This window comes from Haemaphysalis longicornis, unplaced genomic scaffold, assembly GCF_048455015.1.
Source record: "Haemaphysalis longicornis isolate Haplotype H1 unplaced genomic scaffold, Haemaphysalis longicornis Haplotype H1 scaffold_14, whole genome shotgun sequence".
Classification (NCBI taxonomy): Eukaryota; Metazoa; Arthropoda; class Arachnida; order Ixodida; family Ixodidae; genus Haemaphysalis; species Haemaphysalis longicornis.
In genome coordinates, this window is record NW_027526245.1 from 20,108,677 (window position 1) to 20,131,986 (window position 23,310).

A 23,310-nucleotide genomic window follows, 5' to 3' on the forward strand; every position below is an offset into this window, starting at 1 on the left:
AAGCAAAAATGCTCGTGTGTACACGATTTCGGCGCACGTTGAAGACCCCCAGGTGGTCGAAATTAATCCGGAGCCCTCCACTACGGCGCGCCTCTTCGCCTGCGTTGCGTCGGCCCATTAAACTTTACAGTCAGTCAATCAATTCATTGTTTTATATAATAGCTAGTGTAATTGTATATCCCAGCTGCCCAATACCAGAGCGTGGAGGTAGAAAGCTCAGTAACATATCCGAAGCTCGTTTCTTACGCTTATGGCGGGTGCCGGGCACGCAAATTCATCACCCACTGTTTTTTTTTTGTTCCTTTGTTTTGATTTCCTGGAGCCCCTGGGCCCGGTTGCAACACACAGACCGTTTGGCCCGTATTCCCGCGAGATGCCTACCAGGTCGGCTTGCAAGGTACAATGCTATTCACTGCACGTTGGGTACAGAGGGTGAAAGGAGAACGCCAAGCAGACTCGCTGTTTCATGTCTCATACGCGAACGATTTGTATTGTTAGCTTGAGGATTTCGCAGCATCATGCCATTGAAACGCCGGTCTGCAATTGGCGCCACGGAGAAAGCTGTGCCTCAAAAAGCCTGCCGAAAGAAGAAGAGCCGACCTAACGGAGCATGCGCGCTTGCTGGACTCGAAGTTCATTTTCACACAACGCTTAGGAAGACTGCGCGCATTCCCGATGCCGGGAATGCGTTCTCGTTTTCCTCGCCGCTGCTCCCTTTGAGATATACCTACGCAGTCGTCGCCACAGACTAATTACGTTGCCGGAAGGCTCCAGCGATGGTAACACCGTCGTCTGAAAATCACCTTTCCATTCCCATTCCATTCCGGACATAAGGAGACTAATTCCATTCCAATTCCTTCCTCCAAGCATTGTCCTCATTTTATTCCCATTCCACTCCGGTCTCTCGAAGAGGTGGAATGAATCCGGAGTCATTCCCATTCCCGAATGGTAACTCTGCAACACTGGCGTGCGTACGGTTTCTTCTGCGCCAAACAAATCAGCCACGCTGTGACTTTGGTTCATAATGAAAACATACCCTGATCAACATGTGCGAAAAACCATGCGAAAGAATTCGGGAATTCTGTGCATTGCGCGGTCTATAAAATCAGGATGGCCTATAAAACCAGGCAGGATGAGCAGGTGCGCGAACGACCGTCTTGGTGAGCACACGACAAATATGAGCGCGAGAACGGGAAGCAACCTTGCCGTGCACTGTGCACACAGCGATCGCATCTAGACGCTAAATATACGAGGCTTCGGCTATCGGCATTAAGAGGGATGACCGCGTGAGTTTGCTTTCGGTGGCGCTCCTTGAGAGGGAAAAAGCTCGTCTTGGCAGCTAAAGACAAAGAATGTCGCTGTTGTTCAGATATTTCCGTTTTTCACGGTCCGCTGCGCTCCGACAGCAAGCGGGAGCGCCATTACGCATGCGTGGCGCGCTTGGCCGCGAATGGTCGCGCTGGTTGCGCTTAGTGGGTCGCCGGCACCGGAGCGGACCGCCGAAAAGTCTTTGGAATATTAACTCTGTTACCTTTAGGTCATTGCTGTGCCTGTCTGATGGCGTCGTTCGTCGCGCAAACGCACTACAGAAAAGCCAACTTTACACTTCGCTTTAAGAGCGAGAGAGAGAGAAACAACTTCATTGGTACTCAGGGATCAGGGGAGGGGGCGGGGGAGGTGCACAGGGCCTGACCCGATGCCTCCGGGTCGCGCAGCGCCTGCTCCCAGAGGCAGGAGGAAGGACGGGCGGGAAAGCGTTCTCGCACAAAGAACGAGAGCGCGTGTCGAGGGCCCCGCAGGCGAGGCATGTTGGGGAGTAAGCGGCACATCAAGCGCCTCAAGCAAGAAACACTTGCCATGGTCGGAATCGACACCCTGCCCCTCGCGTTATGAAGCCTGTTGCGTTATCCATTCGAAGCAGTTTGGATTCGGGACTTTGAGTGTGACTCAGGTGGACTCATCTTTCTCTAGAGAGAGAGAGGCTTTGATGTGCTACAACTCGTTCACGCATCTTTTCCTTCTCGAAGCGTGCTAAGGCAACGCTGGTGCAATCCTCTAGAGGTTGTCAAATTCAATAAAATTTCCTTAGTTGTTCGTCAGCGCTTGTGCTTGCTCTTTACTTTGTCTCAAGTTTCCAGGGCTGTTTTTAAAACAATATTTTGTACCCAAGCAGAGCAGCGTGCTGAAGGTGACTACCCAACGCATGCCCAGCGGTGACAGCTGCTCTGCACTTGTACTGTCGACCAAAACATTCTTTTTCACGTTTATCCCACTCCGCGTTCTTGCAACTTCCCAATCTGTCCTTACCCGTTGCAACCTGCTACATCGTGTGGCCAGGTGGTGAACCCTTGACGCCGCTTCCTTCATTTTCCACAGAACGCTGGAAATGGCGGTAACCAGCACTCAGCTCGAAGCCCAGGAACGTCCGGTTTCCCTGGCCAAAGCAGAGGCGTTTGCCGACGAGTTTCTCAACTTTAAGTGCTATTTTATGCATTTTCCGGCTATAATAAATATTTCTACAACAAGAACAACACCTGATACGTTCTTCCGCGTGCACGCAGAGCCCGGACAAGCTGGGTTACTTGACTGTGGAGCAAGCGCTGGCAGACTACGCGGACCTACTGGAGCACATGAGGCAGACGTTGCCCGGCGCGGCAGACAGCCAAGTTGTTTCGTTCGGCGGTTCCTACGGCGGAATGCTGGCTGCCTGGTTTCGCATCAAGTACCCGCACGTGACAGTCGCGTGAGTTCGTTGGCAGATAGCCTTCCCGCGTGTGGCTTGTCGCTTTGTCCACTGGAAACGGCCATGGGCTCTGAGATCACAGCGCGCTCGTTTTGCTCGGGCAAACTTCACCCGTGGGGATCTCGGAGACCATAAAACAGCTAACAAAATTGGCCGTGCATCTGATGCTTCTGGGAAAAAAAAAAAGCTGTTCAACTCAATGGGAAAGCTGGCTGAAGTGCAGAGCAGTGATTCGCCATAACGGGCTGTGCCGCCGTTATCCGCTCACTGCTATCCACTCCATGCAAATAAAAGTACCCGCCTTCGCAGTGCTCGCGCGCCCCCTGCCTGAAACTCGGCCAGCGAGAATTCCGTTCTTTTTGTGCTTGCTTTAATTTCATATGCTGGAGCTGTTTTGCGTCATTTTGAATGCCCCATCTATTCATGCGTGGTCGCTTTTTTCGCTTACTACAGTAAAAACCAACCCAACGAGCGTTCCTAACTAAATCAACGCGGACGCTGCCGGTTGATTACGTGTTTTGCCTCAAATGTGCCTGTAGTTCTCTTTGCGCTAAACAACGGGGAGATGGGGGACAAGCGACAGCGGTTCACGAGTTTCGAACGCTTACGACTATATACACCGATTGGCTTTCGATGCCTCTAGGGTGCGCCGCGACGACAGCGCCACAACGGAATGCCCCGTTGTTCTGCTTGGGTCCGTTGAGCGAGCTACGACGACAAGGCGAGCGCCTTAAGTGCTCTCCACTTTAAAAAGGTCGAAAGACGATGGGCCTCCCCTCACCTTTCTCCCCTTCGCACATCCTCTTTGTCGCTTTTAGAAGCAGAATTTGAATATCTTGACGAGTGCGGTACATGAGAACGTGCGCCTGCGCCGTTGCTTTTGATGGGCTTATGTGTCATGTTTCTATCTCTGTTTTACACCTTCAATGGCTTCATATTTGTGTCTCTTCAATAAAAACTTTAGCTTTGGTTCAGCGCTTGTCCAGTGTTTTCCTCCCCTTTGTCCTGTTAGATGAAGCAAGGTGCCGCCAGAAGGGAACCGGCGCAATATCCCGGAAACAGGAGTGACAAGAGAAGAAGGGGGATCGGGACTGGCTGTCGAAGCAGAGTGAATTCGAGAGAGCAGCGCTTCTGAAGGCTGCCTGCGAGGCTCCCACTGTGCAATAGCAGGGATCTTCCTTGCCCATTGTGAGGAAGACCGGAAATCCAGCCTGACTGCCGTGCCAGTCGTGTCTACTAGCTTGCCTCGTCGACCGCGCATTAAATCACCAGCGTCGTCCGTGCGACGTAGTGTATCCCGTGTCAACTACCAAAAGGGCGCCGACAACCACGGCTTTTCAACGCCTCAGCATCGAATGTACCGTGTGGGACGTTTCAAATACTACCGACACGTGTCTATTCTGAACTGAGAACTGAAAATATTTCCCGCTGTTATGTGTCAGGGTACCCCCTGAGAGGGGGACGCATCAAACCCCCGAAAAAATGGAAGAAAAGAACAAAGGAACGAGAATTTTAAAGTGCGCGCCAGGAGCGCGCCCATCAGCAAGCGCCAGCGCCGACGCACCAAGGAATCATGGGAAAAGGTGGCAGCACACTGTTCGGCCAATCAGGGGAGGCCACGCAGGGGACAAGTGGCGAGATGGCCATATAAGGATATTGCAGAGGCGAGAAGCCAATGGGAGTGCGCCACGGGAGAGCCCGGAGGATATAAAAGCGGGGCGCACGAAGAGAGCGGAGGAGGCAAGAAACAGAAGACAACCAGGAGGCGTACGGAGCACGTGCGCTTCAACGAACGAGCCAGGGGGACGCGGCCAGGCCATCGACCACGCCATCTGAGCCTGGGCGGGAGCGGGCCGACTGCGCATCGGCACCGTCATCCTCGGTGCACCACGAACCTGTGCCTTCGTGGCCCCAGCGGCATCGGTCGGACACCAAGTTCAGCGTCCACGCTCCGTCGACGTTCGTCTCGACGGCCCCGAAAGGCGACGTTCGGGCCAAGCCTACCTGAGACCTCCGGCGGCACCGGCTACCAGGGGGTAGCCACCGAGGAAGCGCGCCGCCGAAGGGACGACCGCGCGCATCGAACGCCGGCATCAAGGACTGGTAGCGGGAGCGGCTACCAGGAAGTAGCCGCAGAGGAACGTCAGGACGCGCGGAGCCCACGCCGTCCACGTAGTGACCGCGCGCATCGAACGCCGGCACCGAAGCGAGAAGAAGACGGCTACCACCGGGTCGCGGCCACGCAACGGGTGCGACTCGTCAGCGCCGACGACAGCGGGGTAGGCCAGTCCAGTAGGGACGTAGTTGTAAGGGACATAACTAGGGAGTTGTGATACGAGAGAAATGAGCTAGAACTCGATTAAGGAGTGTATTTGAACTGAGAGTGTAGGACTTTATGGTAGATTTTTGGGTTTTGATTTGAATTGTATATTCACCTGTGAAGTTAGGGGTTTGTATTTGAGTTGTGTTTTGGGTTAGTTAGAGATGTGGGTGTTTATCGTTTGTGTGTAGTTTAATCATTGAGTGCTTTGCGTGAGGGTTTTTTGTGTGTACATTAAATGTGGGTTATGTCAAACTCGCCAACGGCCTCCCCGTGTCCATTGCTCCAAGCTGGTTAAGACCACCCCACCATCCGTTCACGTGACACCCGCCCTAGCTGAACTTTGGTTCCTTAGGATAGAGTTCATTACAGCATTCTGTTTGTAACTGTAACGTCTTTGTCGTTAACTTGTCTCGTCCAGACGAATGTTCGTCTCCATCTTCTAAAGCGCCTGTCCCGTTCCTGCGACGCGCGTTGCGAAGTCAAGCCACCATACTATCACAACTGGCGCCCGCGACAGGACCTCTTCTCTACCATCTAGAAGAGGGACAAAACTAGAATTCGGGATTACCGGGGCAGATTGGAGACATGAAGGTGAGAAAATCAATTGACTGTCCGAACTCAGCCAGGACTCGCCCTTACACGCTGACGAGTTAAGGGAGCGGACCAAAGCGTTATTAAGACCGGGTAGCGTCACAGAGCTAGACTAACTGGATTCTATTGGAATCGACCTTGATTTGTGAGGTCCTGAACTACGTTCGTGGTTTGAGCGGAGCGCGAAGAGCTCTCAGCAATAAGAGCTGCTAAACGGAAGGCACACTTTGAAGCTTTACATGAGCAAGATGCAGACCAACTGAACAATCGGAAGCTTCACCGGGATCCCCCCCGGCTCAGCGGCACCGAGGGACGGAGAACCGCAAGGCGATGACGGCTGCCAGGACATCGAACAGCAGGAGCCCCTCGTCGAGTATGCCGAGGTCCTGCGCTGGTATCGGCTCAAACGTCGGACTATGCCGCAACCCCACCCGGGACTGACAAGGGCGCAGGCAGTGCTCTTCCGGCAGTTGCAGACCAGATCGGTAATCACGCCGGCGCTCGCGCGCCACGTGTGCCCAGACATTTATGAAAGTGACGTGTGCAGTGTGTGCCCGAGTGCCAGAGCAACTCTGACCCACATCCTATGGGACTGTTCTCGCTACCCAACGGAAGCGGCCGCGCCACAGGGGCGGCTGCCGGATCCCATCGCACGAGCGGTTGCATCGTCGGACCTGACGGAGCAGCTGCAAGCCGTCCAGCAGCTCGAGGCGGCTCTCGCCAGGCAGAAGCCCGGGGAGGCGCCGACGGAGGCCTCGAGGGGACATCCCCGAAGGCCCCTCGCGCGCCGAACTGGCGGACGCCTGCGGGGCAATGCTTCGAGGACGCCCTAGGCAGCGTCGAGAGACGGGGTGGCTCCGCGGAGCCTTTGCTCGTCCCTCATGCAGGCGAACATTCAATGAATTCTTTTATCTCTCTCTCTCTCTCTCTCTCTAGAAAGGGAACACTCGGGAAGCAATGATCCAATTTTCAGCTTGCATCAACGAAGGAAACGGAGAAGGGGGCGTGCCGTGTTGTGGACTGCGACGCTCGGCAAAACATTAAGGAGGGCAGCTGAAGGCTGTGCGTCGAATCATGTTTCGATCGATGATAGTAGGGTGCTACTCCTCACGAATGGTTTGTTCCCGAAAGAAGGTGTGCCATTCCTTTGGAAAAGCACGTTGTGTTTCGGGGCCACGGTGGTGTCTACCGTAAATGTGTAGCATGGTAAAAGTCTTACACCACAGATGCTGGCAGAAGCTATGGCACTTCCGAGCTCTTACTTTTACAACGAACGCCTGGAACGTTGACTTCTGCGCACGGTTCGACCGTTATGAGCAAGACGTTTCCCATGGAATAGTCAGTGACAGTGTCCTACCTGACAGCCGCAAAAATAGAGCTGCATCCTCTATGAACGGAGAAAGTTAGCAGTGGCTTAGCTCGACTATGCCAGGATATCCGTAGCGTGAGCTAAGGTCCAGCTGGTTATTGCTAGGTTTTCTGGTTGTCTAGGATAAGCTGATTATGCTTACTGCTGCTACAACAATTTCAAATTCAATGCAATGAAATCCAATCCGGTCCAGTCCAGTCCAGTCCAGTCACTGCTCCTCGCGCATACGCAGCACGGCTCTCTAGGAGCCACGCGAAACGGCTGTCAAGCGGCTCCTGCGCAGCGTGAGACTTATACTGTGACACACGGCAACGCTAGATCTCCTTTAGACTGAACCCCTTTTGCCACGTCAAAAGACATTTTGTGGAAAGGAGTGGCGCTCCTGACACACAGCAACTCTCGATCTCCTTTATGTAGTTGCTGTAACTGACACACCACTAAAGTGGCGCTAGCAGTTCTGTGGAAAAAGCATGCACAATAACAAAAATAAAGTGCGGCTCATAGACCTTTTTTATTATTTTAAAGAGGAACCGTGAGTTTTATTGTTGTTTAGAAAGAATAAATTGGTAATTTCACATATTTGTATTAAACAGCAACGATGGAGTGCTTTTTTTAACCTATGTTCCGTGCCTAATCTGGCAACACTGGGCAGATGTTTACAAAAATACATTACTATTGAGCTTGTTTGGTGCAATTTATTTCATTGAAGTTTTAACAATTTATGAAAGTATTATGAAATCGCATTTGGTCTCACTAAGTTCTGAGAAGCTTATGATTTGCTAGCGCCTGCTTACGAGCAGTCTTGGGCAGTAACTAGTTACTAGTAACGCGTTACCGGTAACTAGTTACTTTTTTCAGTAACTTGTAACTGTAACTAATTACTTTTAAGTTAGAAGAACTTGTAACTGTAACACTGTTACTTTTTTGTTGACTAACTGTAACGAGAAATATCGTTACAGTTACTTTATTTCTATAAAAAATTATCCAACGGCACCACTCATTAACGACCGGTGTACAGTTTGCCCATTTCCCTTTTTCGGCCTTTCTTCCGCAGAACCTTCGTCTAAAACTATGCCAGCTCACTCCCTTCTCATGGGTGAAAAACATCTGGACTAGAAATGTTTTGGCGTGCACGTGTGCGTCGTGTCCCACGCGGTCTACTAAGGGCTCGAAGTTTCTAAGTCTAAAGGCCCATAAACGGTACCTCCGGCGAGGTCGTTCCGTCCCGTCCAAAATCATTCCGGCGGCCGGAACGCGGTGCCTTCCGGCCGAAAATCGCTCTCCGCCAGAAGTTGGTCAACTTCAACTTTTCGCCGGACCGCGATGATGACGCGTTTCGCCAGCCATCATCCGACGCCCTGATTGGTTCCTACCGACCTCCTACTGGCCAATCAGGGCTATCAGAAGGTTTCGGGCTAAACAACATGGCGGCGTTGCTCAAGCGAAGCGATGCGGAGGAAAATAGTCGCACCGGCTTATAGTACGTCGCGACTATTTTGTGACTGCTTGAATCGAGGTATAAATCCACGAAGCATTTGTTTGTGCCGGTGGAAGCATACCTGCACGGCGCTTAGTTTGAGATCCGCAGTGCCGCGATGTTATGGCAGCAAGCATACCCCGATGTGTATGTTGGTGACGGCTGGCCTGTCCTTGTTTTTGGGTGTGCGTGAGTGTGTTTGAAGAAGTTGACGGCGTCATTTGTACTCGCCATCGTCCAAAATGGACCAAGGAGTGACAAACCAGCAAGCGGTCAGTTCTGTGTGTGTCCGTGGGAGTTCGCGGTGCGGCAACGACTACGGCCAGGGTCTCGCGCCGATGCTCTGTGTACGGGCGACTTTTGTGTGCCACTGGTTTCTAAAAGTTCCGACCGTGGCCCGTGGGAGTTCGCGGTGCGGCAACGACCACGGCCAGGGTCTCGCGCCGATGCGCTGTGTACGGGCGACTGTTGTGTGCACTGGTTTATAAAAGTTCCGACCGTGATACACCGTGAAGCGAGCCAAAGAAATCATTGCGGTGGGACGTTGTATGTGATGTGCTGCCGTGATGCTGTTCACCGCATTGACCGCGACAATTTGTGTAAGCGCGCGCACGATTTTAAATTTTATTGCAGTAAGCTAGACATCCACGAAGATTGTTGCAGACAGCAGCCGGCAGCATTTATTTACGCCGACAGCGTCATGTACACTGCGCAACAGTGCTCAACAGCACGCTTGCGCCGAAGTTTGTTTTGCGTGCGGGTGCTGGTGGTGTAATCCTACGGACGGTGCTTTTCATAGGCAGGGATATGCTTTGTAGCAACACCATGCAGTTGTATAAGTACACGCAAAACCTCTCTTAACAGCTGACAATAGGAGTTTCAAGAGCTGTGTATTGAAACATTAGTTAGTGACCCAGTCTACTCATTTGTCTGGGTTGGGTGTGTGCTAGGCTGATTGAGTGTGCTCTTGTTTGTGTCAGGAGTGTTCAAGCAGTCAGAGTGCACGCTCGTTGGGGTAAAGCAGATATACTGTTCTGTGTTGCTTCTGGGGTAGCTCGTCACCTGCTGAGTATACTGGTGTTTGTGTGAAACTGACTCATTCTTTGAAATCAATCCGTAACCATTCCACATGGCCAAATGTGTACTGTCGGGAGCTAAAGTCTGGATTCCACGCAAGCACCAACCAAAACACACTGCAGTGCCACCTTGGGGAAGGGCGACTGCTGCCGAGATAAAGGCTGTGTCGCTTATTTTAACTGCACACATCATAGTTTGCACCTATGCGTTGATGCAGTGTTGGTAAGCAGAGTGACTGAACGGTGTTGCTTCAGCTGCACGTGTTGTGCCTCTTTTCAAAGGTGGCCCCAGTGAGTGGCTGAATTTGCAGTTGCTATATGTGTGCGCATTAATTGTCATCTGTGTTTTTCTTCTTTATTGTTACTCCGTCTTCTTCAGTCATCGTTGCACTTCCTATACAATCTGGGACTCAAGAGTAAAATAATGCATACTCTGGCCTTGTTTGAATGAAGCATGTCGTGTGCTTGAGTTCGTGATAAGGAGTAACAAGAGCGGCCCACTGGTTCAGCGTATCATTCTACGCTAATTACATCGTTCATCATTGCTCAGCGAGAACACTTAGGGAAGGTGTGACACATGGGCAACCGAAGCGAAACAGCTCAGTCCTTTTTCGTACTAAAAGCGTATCAACTCAGGCGATCCAACGAAGGTGCATGCAGTTAAAATGGGACGCACAACCAGTGTGTTGACAGCAGAAGCTCTTTCGCATGATGGCCCTGCAATACATTTTGGCCGCCACTTGTGTGGACTCCATACTTTTGCTCCCGACATTAATGAAATGGAAAAAGTTGGCTTGTTGCCATTAAGAATCGTCATAGCACAGCTGCAACCTCGTGTAGTCTTCAGTGTTCCGAATTGCTGTGCTTAATTGAAGGAGTGGGCACTTTGGCTTCTTTCTGTGACTTCAAATTAAGGGAACGGCCGTTGTATACACAAAGAATCCATGAAGACAGAATACAAGTTTGTTTTATTCGAAAGATTTCACGTTTTATAGTGCCCCCAGCACTTGTCCGGCATCAAATGATGCCGTATTCACTGAAAAATTGATCAATTTAGGTTAAAATTTTGATTCTCCCGCCAAAGCGTAGGTTTTCGTAATTTCAGCAATGATGTCATGAGCGCGTGTATTCAAGCGAAATTCCACTGCGTCATTCGGGTTTGCGGCCTTGCTGTCCGTCAGCCCTCCCAGGTGGTACTACTATAGTCATCCACGAACCGTTGTCCGCCGTTGCTTTGTTTTTGAGCGTATTTGCACCAGGCTTGTTTTCGTTACTGTAAAAAGTGATCGTCTCATGAAACCTGGGGTATCCTCGACAAACAGGGTCACGTAAGACAACGCCGCTTACGCCAGTCGGCCAGTGTCCTGTAAGACCACTTCAAAGCGGCGGAGTGCTGTGCACCTAAAACAAGCATAGTGCGCCCAGTATCAACAGCAGTGCGCATCGGTACTTCTATGCTTACGTGTGTTTTCGTAACTTCCATTGTTTACTGCACCATTCTTACTGATGTAAAATGAATATGCATTACACTTAAGCGCAAATAGTTTGTTCCTAAAGCCTATAAGCCATGCCTAATTTGCGTTTGCTTTTTCCGTCCTCGGCCAATCGCACAGCTGGGCTCATATGACATCATAGGTTCTGTTGCGGGAAATGAGCTAGTGGGTCGCATGGCCATTCCGTTTTTTCCTAATTATGTAGCGTATTTAAGTGAAGTGTGCGTTAACAGTGGTGGCGTTACGATTCTAACGAGGCAATCTCTCGAATGAATCGAACTTGTGTTTTGTCCTCACGACTCCTTTCACTAGGATCGTGATTGCTCGGCTGCCTTCTGGCCGTCATCTCTTAGCACACTCCTACTGAGAAACATTTTTCGGCAAAAGTGGTTTCCTCCTCGGTTGCCACCTGGACATTAATGAGCGTTACAAGTGTGTAAGCAGTGCCGACAACCTGATAAAAGCAGACTTGAATTTTGAGTTGTAAACTTTCCATGTGATGTGAGTGGTGGTGGCACAATGCACTTCTGACAGATGTAGCAGCAATAGCTATGCTGATGTAACAGCAATAGCTATACCGTCGCTCATAAATATAAAGCTCTGGTTTGGTTTGTCAATCAAACACTGCTGATTGCACTTGGCAGTTGCATGGTCAATTGTGATAATGCAGCTTTATGCCGTATTTATTGTTTAAACTCGGTGAGTGGTATGTTGAGGATGGCCCTCACACCCACTGTTGTACCCAGCTGTTTGAGGTGAAACAACTATCATTTTCAGCATACGTAACTGTTAAGAGTGGAATGCTGTCTCAGCTAGTGCTTGGTGCGAAGCTGGATCATTCTTGCTTGCCCAAGACCACTTGTCAAAGCCTGCTTAGCCACCACGATATCATTACAGTGAAAAACTCAAATTTATTTACAAAGGGGTGGCGAGCCAAGATGGCGGACTGGGCTACCAGCCAGCTTCATCGTCTTCCTCCTCGGTATTGTAAAGTGACATCTTTCTCGCTAGTGTCAAAATTTAAGGCAGCCAATATCGCAAGGCCCTGGAGGCCATAACATTTCCCCCATCGAAGATGCAGCCCTCTCTGCAAGTCAGTGAGTGTCACGTGGTTCAAAGCATTTCAAGCAAGGTATGCGAGCCACTTGAATTCTGCGACTACGCTGTCCTCAAGCAATAAGCTGAACATGACATAGTTCGGACAACTAAGTCAGTCAAGGACCACGAATGGGCTGACTTAATGTGACAGCAGCTTTTTGCACAGTCGATGCTGTCGCTGAGGTGTCCAGAGCCAAACCAGGTCTCCCCACGAGTACGAATTTCCTGATGTCAGCTGTTGTAGCGGAGTTTCGAGCGGTCTTGTGACGGCAGTATGTGGAGACTAGTGAGTTTCCGAGCTTCTTCAGCAACGCAGAGGGTGTTTGATAGGCTGGCCTCATCGTGAAAAAAGGGGAAGATGGTGTTGAGGTAGTTGGGGGAACACGTGCGTCAACTGGGTAGAATGGGCTATAACCCATTGTCTCATGCTTGGCAGTGTGGTAAGCAAGGGTAATAAACGGCAAGATGTAGTCCCAGTTGGGGTCAGAAGCAACACGCATGACATTCATGCTAGTGAGTGTCCGGATGGTCCGCTCAGTGAGACCGTTTGTTTGTTTGTGATAGGGCACTGAATGGCAGAATTGAGAATCACAGATGAAGTAGCTCTTTAACGACGTCAGCAGTGAACTGGCGCCCACGGTCACTGATGAGGACATGAGGTGGGCCATGTTGAAGTATAGTATCCATACCTGCCAGGTTTCCCGAATTGTCCGGGAGACTCCTGAATTTTGGTGGTTTTGTACGATTGTACGGCCGAAACGAAAATCTCCCGAATACACACCCGTGTCAGGCCAAACCTTTCTCCCAGTTTGGACACATTGCACCGGAGCTACCCGACAGTCTAATGCAATCCTACAGCGATTGACATCGTGATAAGTGGGGAGGTTAAAAAGCGTAGTCGGCCATGCGTGCAAGTTAAGCTGCTTAGTAACACAGAAACGCGAAATTTTAGAGGCAGTTCAGTATGGTAAAGAAAAATTGCACCCAGTTCCGAGCACCCATCCTACCGGCGAGCGGCCGTAACACGTTCCACTCTGCGCAATGAACGTTTTTTCATCATCATCATGTCTAACACAACCCTCAGCCACGTTCTTTTGGCGAGGAGTCACAGGTACGAACATTGTTACGCTCTACAGTATTACCAGGACTTCCTGAAAAAGGTGGCGTCAGCCCCGCCAAAGATTTAGCATCTGACCAGTGGTGCATACCTCATTAGTTGCTTGGACGAAGCAGTGTAAATAATTGCACTCTGCTGCTACTAATCCCTTAGCCTCCTCCCCTTCCCCTGTCAGAGCTCCCTAATGCCATCTCGGAGAACCTGGCAGGTATGAGTATACGGCGACTGAGAATGAAGTTCGTCACTTTGGCAGCTGTTGTAGATGACAATGCAGCTGTCTCATTATGGCTTGAAAGGTAGTCGATGGATACGATCATCCAATGGTTCCCATTCTTTGACCGAGGTAAAGGGACTATCAAATCTATGACCACTTTTTAAACTGGTAAAGGGGGAGGGAAATTCGCAGGGTGGAGTCTTCCCGGCTGAGCAGTCGTGGGGCATTTGTTGCGTTGACACTGGGGGCAACTCGCCACGTACAGCTCGGTCGACTGTCACATTTTCGGGCAAAAATAATGCTGTTGTGTGCGGTGAAGAGTGCATGCACAGTACCGATGCCCAGCTGTGGCGTAGTCGTGCATAGCATGAATTACAGAAGAACAATTTTTCTCGCACCACTAGGAGGTGCCAGGATCCCGTCAGCGAGTAGCTCTTCTTGTGTTGCAGGCCATTGTGAACACAGGAGGATTGGGTCTTACCGTACAGCAGTAAACACTGCTTTCACAGAACCCAACCCAAACGTTTTGCAGCATGTCGAACCTGAACTGTAACTAAACAAAAAAAGAGAATAGCATTTACTGGCTCATGACAAAGGAGTCAGAACATCTGTTGTTGGTAATCCGCAGTAAATGTCATTTGGTGCCCTCAATCTGGCAATCACCCATGCACTTTTCCCCCGCAGACCAATCACAACACACCCGCCGCGGTGGCTCAGTGGCTAAGGCGTTGCGCTGCTGAGCACGAGGTCGCGGGTTCGATTCCCGGCCGCGGCGGCCGCTTTTCTGATGGAGGCGAAAAGCAAAAACGCCCGTGTGTACGAGATTTCGGCGCACGATAAAGATCCCCAGGTGGTCAAAATTAATCCGGAGCCCTCCACTACGGCGCGCCTCATCGCCTGCGTTGCGTCGGCGCGTTAAACCCCACAATCAATCAACCAATCACAACACTACAAGCCCGCTATCTATGGTCGCTAATTGTCACATTTGTGGTCTTAGTTCTTGTGTGTCACTTAAACATGAAGCCGAATGAAGTCTTGAATAGCCATACATACATTTGCTTCTCCTAAACAAGTGCAGTATATTTTTTCCCCATTGCTTAAGTTTTTGTTGTTGATCTGTGGTAAAGAATGTAACAGGTTATCTGCTGTTCCACTACGTACTTTTTTAGCTTGCCTAGATCAGTCCTGAGAATTGGTTATATCTTGTGAGGAAAATAAGGTATACAAAGAAGGTAGCACTAGCAGGAAAATATCCCCTGTTTGCCTGCAGTATACTGCACATCCCATTCCGGCTTTCCTGTGGGCAAAACATGTAGAAAGCAAGCTTCTACTGTTGGCATCACTGTGCGACAGATATAAACACGAAGCTGCCTCCCCATACTGAATTCAGATGTCATTCAAATAGCTTCAACTTCCACAACTGAGCTAATTAGCAAGTGTTTTCATCATAAGAGATTCTGTCAGAGAAGTACCTATTTGAAAAGAGCTACAGTTATGTCCAGTGATAAGCTAAAACAGCTTCTGCATTGAAATTATTTGCCCCAAAAGTGATGAAACTAGGCCATCAGTTTGAATGGTTTGATTGTCAGCTGTACACCACAACATATAGGCCTGTGATTTTCCCCAAAAATAGTACCCCGGGGTAAACTTGTATGTGCACATAGCACTGTTACTAGTAGTGATGCCACAGGTTACCTCCACTTTGCCCTGTAAGTGTATGTCAATGGACAAAAATTTTGTTTCGCTTAAATGTGTTAAAGTGTGCACACCTATATGTTGTGTAAGTGACAGGGGAAGAAGTTCGAGGACACCGAAGCATTTCTTATGGGTTTGGAATGCAAAAGCACTAGTGTCCCATTGCACGCATGGTTTTCTCCACAAGCAGCTGTTGGAACTTCTTTGCGAGACTGGCCTATACACTATTCTGTAGGTCATGAAGCCGCTTGCATCCCCCCACTTTCCTTTTTTTATCCCTCTGTTACTTTGATGCCCTTTGGCAAAATTGTGCAATAAATAAATAAGAAGAATGCCACAGAGTGTTCCTTCAAGTGGGTATGTTCACATCACAGCCTATAGGAACTGGTGAATTCACTGTGAATTTTGAAAGCACCTTTCATTATCAGTCGCCAGTCCCACTCTGTCAGTATGTGAGAATTTAGTTTGTCATGAGAGTAAGGGGATTGGCCATGAGTTTCTAACAGCGGTCATTGTCACTGTCACCTTTTGGGAGAGTACATGTTTATTGAAAGGGAGAAGAGGCCGGCTAAGAAACTACTTGGGCCTGCTATTTCTCATTGGGGGAAGGGAACTGGGCACAAAAAGAGAACGGAATGAATATGGAAGGTATGAGGAATGACAGTGAAATCGGCAAATGAACTATGTACAAGCAGTACAACCAATAAACGCCTCATGTACAATGGGTCGCTGAATCAGATTATTACAGGGCGAGTGTCCAAGTGTAGTATTAATGCTGCCTCAAGGATCTTTCGCTCACTAGAGAGAGTACTTTGGACAAGCGCTAAGCAAATGTTTGATAGTTTCAGGACAACCACACAGAAGGCAGTCCGGGCAGTCCTCGCGTCCGATTGTGTGGAAACTTTTAGGTCAATGCTACTCCAAGACGCAGCCGGTGTAGCAATGTCTCTTCACTTCTGCGAAGCCGAGGAGCGTGAGCGAGCTAGAACTTTTGCTCTGCATCGAGCCGGTGAAACCGTTCATGTCGTCCGTTCATGTCGATTCTGCGGGCCAAACGAATGCAAGGCTGTAGCTTGTTTACGTGCTCGGTAGAGTATCGTGTTGGCATCTTGCCGTGTGATGGGTATAGCCAAGAGAGTTCCATTGTGGTGTGTCTGCTGGGCTTCTGCATCTGCCAATGGGTTTGTGAGAATTATGGGTGGGTATGTGAAGTTGCAGCCAAATGCGATTTGGTGGAACAGCCAATTGGTTCTGATGGCAGCTGTAGTCGTTGCTGGCTAATCCACCTGAGTTGGTATGTCGTCATGCCAATATTCATTTTACCCTGTCATTACTACCGTAATGTCGACCCTCTTTACGTGCCAAGCAATGTCGAAATCACTGTACATTGAGCTGAATGTACCAGTTGTCCGTGTTTTCTAAGTAGAAAGCCACAACGCATTCACAAGACCCACTTTCACTTGGAACAATAAAACACTGGCGACGGGGATGCGTACTGGGATCACATTTTAGACTTGTATTATTCCCATCCAATCCCGAATTTTAATTTAAAAAATCTGAGAGCTGACACTATAGCTGATTAGCGATCGCAGTGACATATAGTTTGCCTCGGGTGATAGATAGAAGTCAATCTGGCATAAAGCATGTACAGACCTACAGATGTGCTTTTAATGTTGAGTTTAAGTGCAAGGAAAATCAACCTTTGTCAGCCTGCAACCTTCAGTTGTTAAAATTTTGGGAAATATGAAAGCCTAAAATTGTTAAGTTGAATGAAAAGCAGTAGAACTTACACTGATTGTTGTCTTGAAAAGAGTTTTTGCTCCTCCTGCTAGTTTCTACCTTTAATTTTATGTGTGGTGAACAAAACTTCATGTAAAGTTCACTTCAATAGCCAACACGCCCCTCCAATGTGTGTAATCATTTCCTTAGCCGGTGCAGTATTGCATTCTGGGTCAATTTTCCTGCTTGGAACTTCTGATTATGCTAGGTGGCAAGTTGAAGGTGAACTTGAGTGAGTTTGTGTTGTGGGTGCCCAAGAGTTTTTGTGAGGGTGTAAAGGTGGGCAGGTGAAGGGCCGTTTTGTAGGCGTTCCATGGAAACATGGTTCCAGAAACTTTTTTTTTCTTTCCAACCAATTCTGATGAAACTTCATGGGCTTGTTCAGTTTTTTTAGCTGATTTCAAATATCTAATTAGTTTTGATGTGAGGCAACTAGTTTCTGTGTTAATTAAAAGAATTTCTTGATTGTTTTTGAGAACAGTAGAAAAAAAAACTATTCAACAAAAGATTGCCAGCAAGACATGAATAGATACCAGAAGTGGTGGAGAATGAAACGTGAAGCAGTTTTTTTGTTTTGCAATCACATACAAGTTTACACCAACTCTAACTTCTAGGTTTGAACTACTACTGCTAACCAATTAAAAATAATGCTAATTAAACAACTACTGAAACAAAAAATGCAAAATTTGCTTCCCATATCGCATGGCTTACACATTCAGCTTCACAGTGCGAAAGAAACGATCATTTCTAGCTGCACTACATGCTGGGATGTACTATTGGTGTCAAGTGAAACGCAAACATTAAAATATGAACCACAACGTGCAAAATTGAACAGTACTGTTCGTAGAGTTCATATAATGGCTTGCTATTGTTATGTTTGGAAATCCCCTGTTTCGAACTTTGTTTTTGTAACTGAGCGACGCGTCATTTAACTTGCATGAAAAGAAATCGTGCTATTTGTGTGTTCAGGTTCATATTTTCGTGTTAGCGTTTCATTTGATGCTGATAGTACCTCTCGAGAGTTTTGTATCACTGCGATACCACTCGAGGCGAAAAAGTGTGGAATTATAAGAAAATAATTATTTGTTTATTAAAATTGGGCTTCTATGGCTTTTATAAGTCGGTGGCACTGTTCCACATATGGAATTCTTGGAGGAAAAACTGCAAATCAAGAGAAAAGTGATACCTGAAAAAATGCTTTTTTGGGCAATTTTTTGGTCCCGAAGACCCATGTTCCCCCTTAACATATCAAATTTCCTTAATTCAGGGGGGTTCGGCTGGAGTATAAGTCATCCTGTAGGTGATGCGACTAAGCAGCAGGGCCTGTTTGAGCTTGCTTGCAAGATTCATCCTCTCTGAGTACTGCGTGTTGGTGTCTTAGACGTTGAGTGAGGCATGTAAGTTGCGAACATGCTTTAGTGAGTTGGAGGCTAAGGGCAGCACTCGGGCCATCACGATGCAAAGGAACGCCAAGATTACACAGAGCAGAAACTTGGGGGATAGGAGTGTTTTTAATCGCCAGAGTAGAATTTGATGGGGTTTCGGCAGGTCTTTCTCGCGTGCGTAAGCGAAGCATCAGTAGTGCAGACTTCTCGACTTGGCAGCGTAGCCCTTTTGGTATGAGATACGTGTTGATTGTATCTATAGCTTGCTGTAGGGTGTCGTGTCGGCTCCAACTGACCTTGAATTGTCCACAGTATGATGTTGTCGGCATAGAGAGTGTAATGAAGGTCTGAGATTTGGTGAAGGTCTGAGATTTGGTGAAGTCTTATGGGTGAGTGGAGTAATTAGCATTGAAAAAGAGATGATGTAACGGAGCCTCCAGAATTTTTTCTACGCCTTTTTTGGCTGTAGCAGTGCGTGTTGAGCCAATAGTCCGGTACAAAAGCCAAACATGGCATAAGGATACTGTCCGCTTGTTCAAGGTGCGTGGTGATTTGTGTATGTACCAAGTGTTCAAATGTTTTGCCAACAGAAGAGGTACAGGCGTAGTTGGAGGTTTGTGGATCTTCGGTATGAGGGCGATATCTGCTCGTCCACTGTGCAGGCAATTCAAACAGTGCTTGTGCGGGCTGTTGAGTTAGATAACAAAGCTGTTTTTCTTTGTAATGAATTCCTTGCTCTGGCTTGTATTTTTTTTGTGTGCACTTTCATCCTTTCATGCTCTTTTATTACCTTTTTTGGCCCCAATCCTACCCCGAAATGAAATCCTGGATACGTAACTGGTGGGTGGATGATGTTGCACCAAGAAATGTTTTTTTGCACCCCCACGCTCACGTGTCTTTCCCTTTGTGCTCCCATGCCACTATAAACTTGTAGTCCCTGTTTCGCAAACAATGCTGGGTGCATTTGCAGAATTCCAACCTTCAAAGGTCGTCATCAGTGGTACAACTGACAGCTGGGCATTTGGGCACATGCGGACATTAAATTTGGGTTTTGTTGAATTTATTTTGAGTGTTCTATTATCCTTCTCTGTCACTGAAGTTTTCTGAAATATGCCCAATTAGCAATTAGCTCGTGATATTTTGCAGCACTAAATTCACTTCAAGTAAATCCTATGGCTAGTTTAGAAAATGTTGAACTCCGATCGATCCGGAGGAGGAGGGAATAACTTTATGCGGTCGAAAGGGGAGGCCTATTCAGGCCTGTGGCATTCTAGACGACAGCCAAGATGCCTTAACACCTGGCGATGTCTTCCTTTGGATGGCCCACTGTTGGATTTCAGGCTTTTCGCTGTGCGGCACTGTTTCCCATTGCTCCTTACTAGTGATAATAAATGTTCCTCTTGAATTTTCGAACCCATGTCTCTGTATACTGGGGCGTTCCCATAGCATGCGAGCCAAGGTCGCAAGCTTTGGGCAGTGTTTACATCCAGCGTTGTCTATTTCCAAATGGAAGAGCCAGTACAGCCTTGGGTTTGGATAAGTGATCATCTTGAGACGTCTACACGCCACTTCTTGTTTCTTGGTGAGCGAGGGACCAGCAGCCGGGTGGCTTCGTCTTTCCCCTTTGTAGTGAACAAGCACGTCTCGGCGAGAACAGACGCGATCTTTGGAGTTGTCTGTGGAATGTGTGCTGGGGCTCTTGGTGGGTGAGATCTCGGGCAGCCTCGTTGGCCCGTTCGTTGCCTTGTAGTGCCACATGTGCGGGGGTCTGGTGTTTTGGTTCGTCTCATGGCGGGTAAAGATCCTGCGCCTTCCGCTGGAAATTCTTCCTTTTGCAGACCATTTTATGGGAATCGCTAATGATTTTCCGCACTTGGGTAGCTGCTATATAGGGCTAGGGCAAAGGCCAGTTCTTCGTCCTCCTTTAGTTGTTTGGGTGGAGCAGGGTTCAAGAACTTTTCTCGAGCAGTCGGTAGCGGCTGAAACCATAGCTCCACGTGGCTGTGTCAATACAAACAACGTGTGGATTTCCTCAAGTTCCTGGACTCACAGCTCTCTCCGCAGGGGTGGAGATGTTGCCGCCGACGGTATTCTCGTATAAAATGCGCAGGCTGTCTAATAGGTGTCTGCTCGCGGCTGTCTCGGTGAGGTGCTCTAGGTGCGCGTTGTGTTGCACGGCTTGCGCCTTGATTTGTTCTTCGAAAGTGTTGCGCACACCCAACGCGTCATATTTTTCGTTTGGAGCGTACATGGGTTTTCCTAGGGCTTAGTCATGCTCATTTCTTGATGAGGCTGCTTGGTTTGCAGTCATTTTAAAATATTTACGGAATTGTGGAGTTGTTAGGGGTTTGTGTGAGGGAGAGGCTGGAAGATGGGTACTTGTTGTTAAGGGGGGGATATGGCGATCCACCCGCCCCAGTTGACTGAACAGTTCGCAAACTGGGGTCACTTAAAATCTAAGCTGAATAAACTTGCGCAAGCGCTGTTGGGTAATGAAATTGTAGGTTTAAAACTATATTACGACCCTTGATCTAAATTCCTGCGGAGGCTAAATGAGAGATGGGAAGCGGCAGCGTCTCGCGGTGTCCTACGGCTACGGGTCGAATATGACAAGGGGGAGGTCGGCGGGGGAGCGGGGGCGATGCTACAATATGAACTAGACACTTCTAGCTTCACTGTACTATCAGATCCGTTCGCCCCTAACGAGATCCGCGGCTTGTTTGGATTTAATAATCAGTATCCTGGAGTAGCTGCCTAGCGATGATAAATAAGGGTATCTAAACAAATGGCGTAAACATGCACAGCAAACCGCGGTATGTACGTGCGTTGCTTAAAATCAGCTGCCGACAGTTTTTACCTACGATTGCCTTTGTGCAGTCGCGTGGGCGCCGGCTGGCAGCTTGTTATGTAGCTTTGTGCTTTACACAAATATTGACGCCCAGGTGCAACACACGACGCGGGGCGCTGCGCGTTTCTCACGCAAGCACGACCATTGCCCAGGTCAGGTTAGTTTTTCCAGACTGCTCTCACACTACTGAAGTTCGCGTAAATCCATATCGCGGCCTCTAAACGCCGAAAGTACACAACAAACGTCTTCGAATCGAGCACGCATTAATAAAAAAAAAGCAAAAGCATTGCACGCACGTCATTGGACTCGCCGGCCAATAAGATAGCTCTAGCGGCGCCGGAGTGCGCGGTGTGACGGAGAGACCGTTTAAAACCCTTCCGCCATCCGCCGGGCGTTCCGGCCGCCGGAATGACTTTGGCCGGAACGGAACGACCACGCCGGAGGTACCGTTTATAGGCCTTAAGCTGCAGTATTTTCCTCAGCAGCGTGACATCGCTCTCACCCAGGCCATAAATAGCGCTGCGACACGCGCCTAAGCGCACGTGGATGCATTTTCAGCACGTCTGGAGGGCAGTAAAAGTGTTTGACACAAAGGCGAACAGGAAAACACAAACACCCACAAAATGCACTGAAACCTTTTCACTTTCGCAGAAGCCTGGAAAACTCCGGTCAGGGCGTCGCTTTCTCAATAGCGACGTGCAGCCCCGTTTGCAGGGTCATAAAACGCCGCGGGGAGTCTCTCGGCGGCCTCACGCTCGTCCAGCCCTGTGCGCATTGTAGAGTGTCCGATTGACAAGTCGCAGTTGCTTGCGACCATTGTTCGCTTTAGAGACCCCTGGCCGTATTTGGGACCACACGTTTGGGACCCCTGGTCTAGGGGCTCCATCGAGCTGTACCAAGAGCTCGAACGAGGTCTAGGAAGTAATAAATTTCATGCCCCTCCACACATACGACGACCCCAACGATGGTGGCCCCCGAGTGCCCTCACAACAGCCAGCATCTTGACACAGTGCCATTGCACGAAGAAATGTTCTTGGGAAGCCTCCCGACTGCGTTTCGAGGGCTGTGGCCGAAACGAAAACAGTACCTACATCTGCTTTTGAATGTTGGGTGCAAGGAATACTTGGGTGAGCTTCGTTCGGCCTATGCCTCAAAGCAAACGAAGGGAGCGGTGCCTGGGATCGGAGACGTGAGTGCTGTGGAAGGCTGGGATTGTGAGAGCAGTTTTTTCCGGTCGAGACGCAAAATCCGCCTTTGTGAGGACGGCATGGGGGGGGGGGGGGGGGGGGGAGGGAGGAGAGGAAGGGGAGGACGAAAACAGTAAAGCGTTCGTTTCAGTTTCTATTCCCTTTGGAAATATCTTGTCTCATTCCGGGGATGGGGGCGGCTGCGGGTTGGGGCGGGAGAACGACTCCGAGGGTCCCCGGACAAACGCCGCTTCGGCAATGGCTCAAATTGGTCTCCGTCTCCGACCACAAGTACGAGATAAAAAGTCAACCAAGCGCTTTTTTTTAGTATCCTTCAAAAACACCTCGAGAACCGATGTACTCCCACGCCCGTTTCCCCTTTCCTACGAGGGCCTTCCGTCGATCCGTCACCTCCGCCCCCTTTTTTCCATTCTCTCTCACTGCGCAGGGCGGTCAAGAGACGGCATTGTAGGCGAAAATAAATTAAGTTGACATTGAAAGATTGTTTCGGCTGTGTTGTCCTCCAGTTCGTCCTCTCTGATTCCAACTTTGAAAAACAACTAATTCTATGCTACAATGATGTTTGCAAATAAATTTCTTGCAGTGAAAGTGCAACAACCAAAAAATAAAGTTCCTTATGATGGATAGCAAAACTTCCGTAATAAAAAAAGTGAGCCGTAAACAACGATTGTTTGGGCATGAATGCATCATTTTAGGTCCCCTCGTGTATAGCTTTACTACGTGTAATTTTTACTACCTGCATGCCTTCGTACGTTTCTATTAAATAAGCCAGCTATTACTTAGTTTTATACAGTAACGGAAAAGTAACGACGTTACGTTTTTGCAGTAAATGCAACTGTAACTAGTTACTTTTGGAAAATTCGTAACTGTAACTGTAACAGAGTTACTTTTTTG

General features: G+C 48.9%; 1 protein-coding gene across 2 annotated transcripts in view; it reads left to right on the top strand.

Annotated features, from left to right (window-relative positions):
* Positions 1–23,310, top strand: part of LOC144165181 (lysosomal Pro-X carboxypeptidase) — a 96,426-nt gene that overhangs the window by 42,062 nt on the left and 31,054 nt on the right. For both annotated transcript variants that reach the window (XM_077695292.1, XM_077695291.1), the window contains one exon: positions 2,562–2,743. In XM_077695292.1, the coding sequence (XP_077551418.1) occupies positions 2,562–2,743 (182 nt within the window). The remainder of the gene's footprint in view (positions 1–2,561; positions 2,744–23,310) is intronic.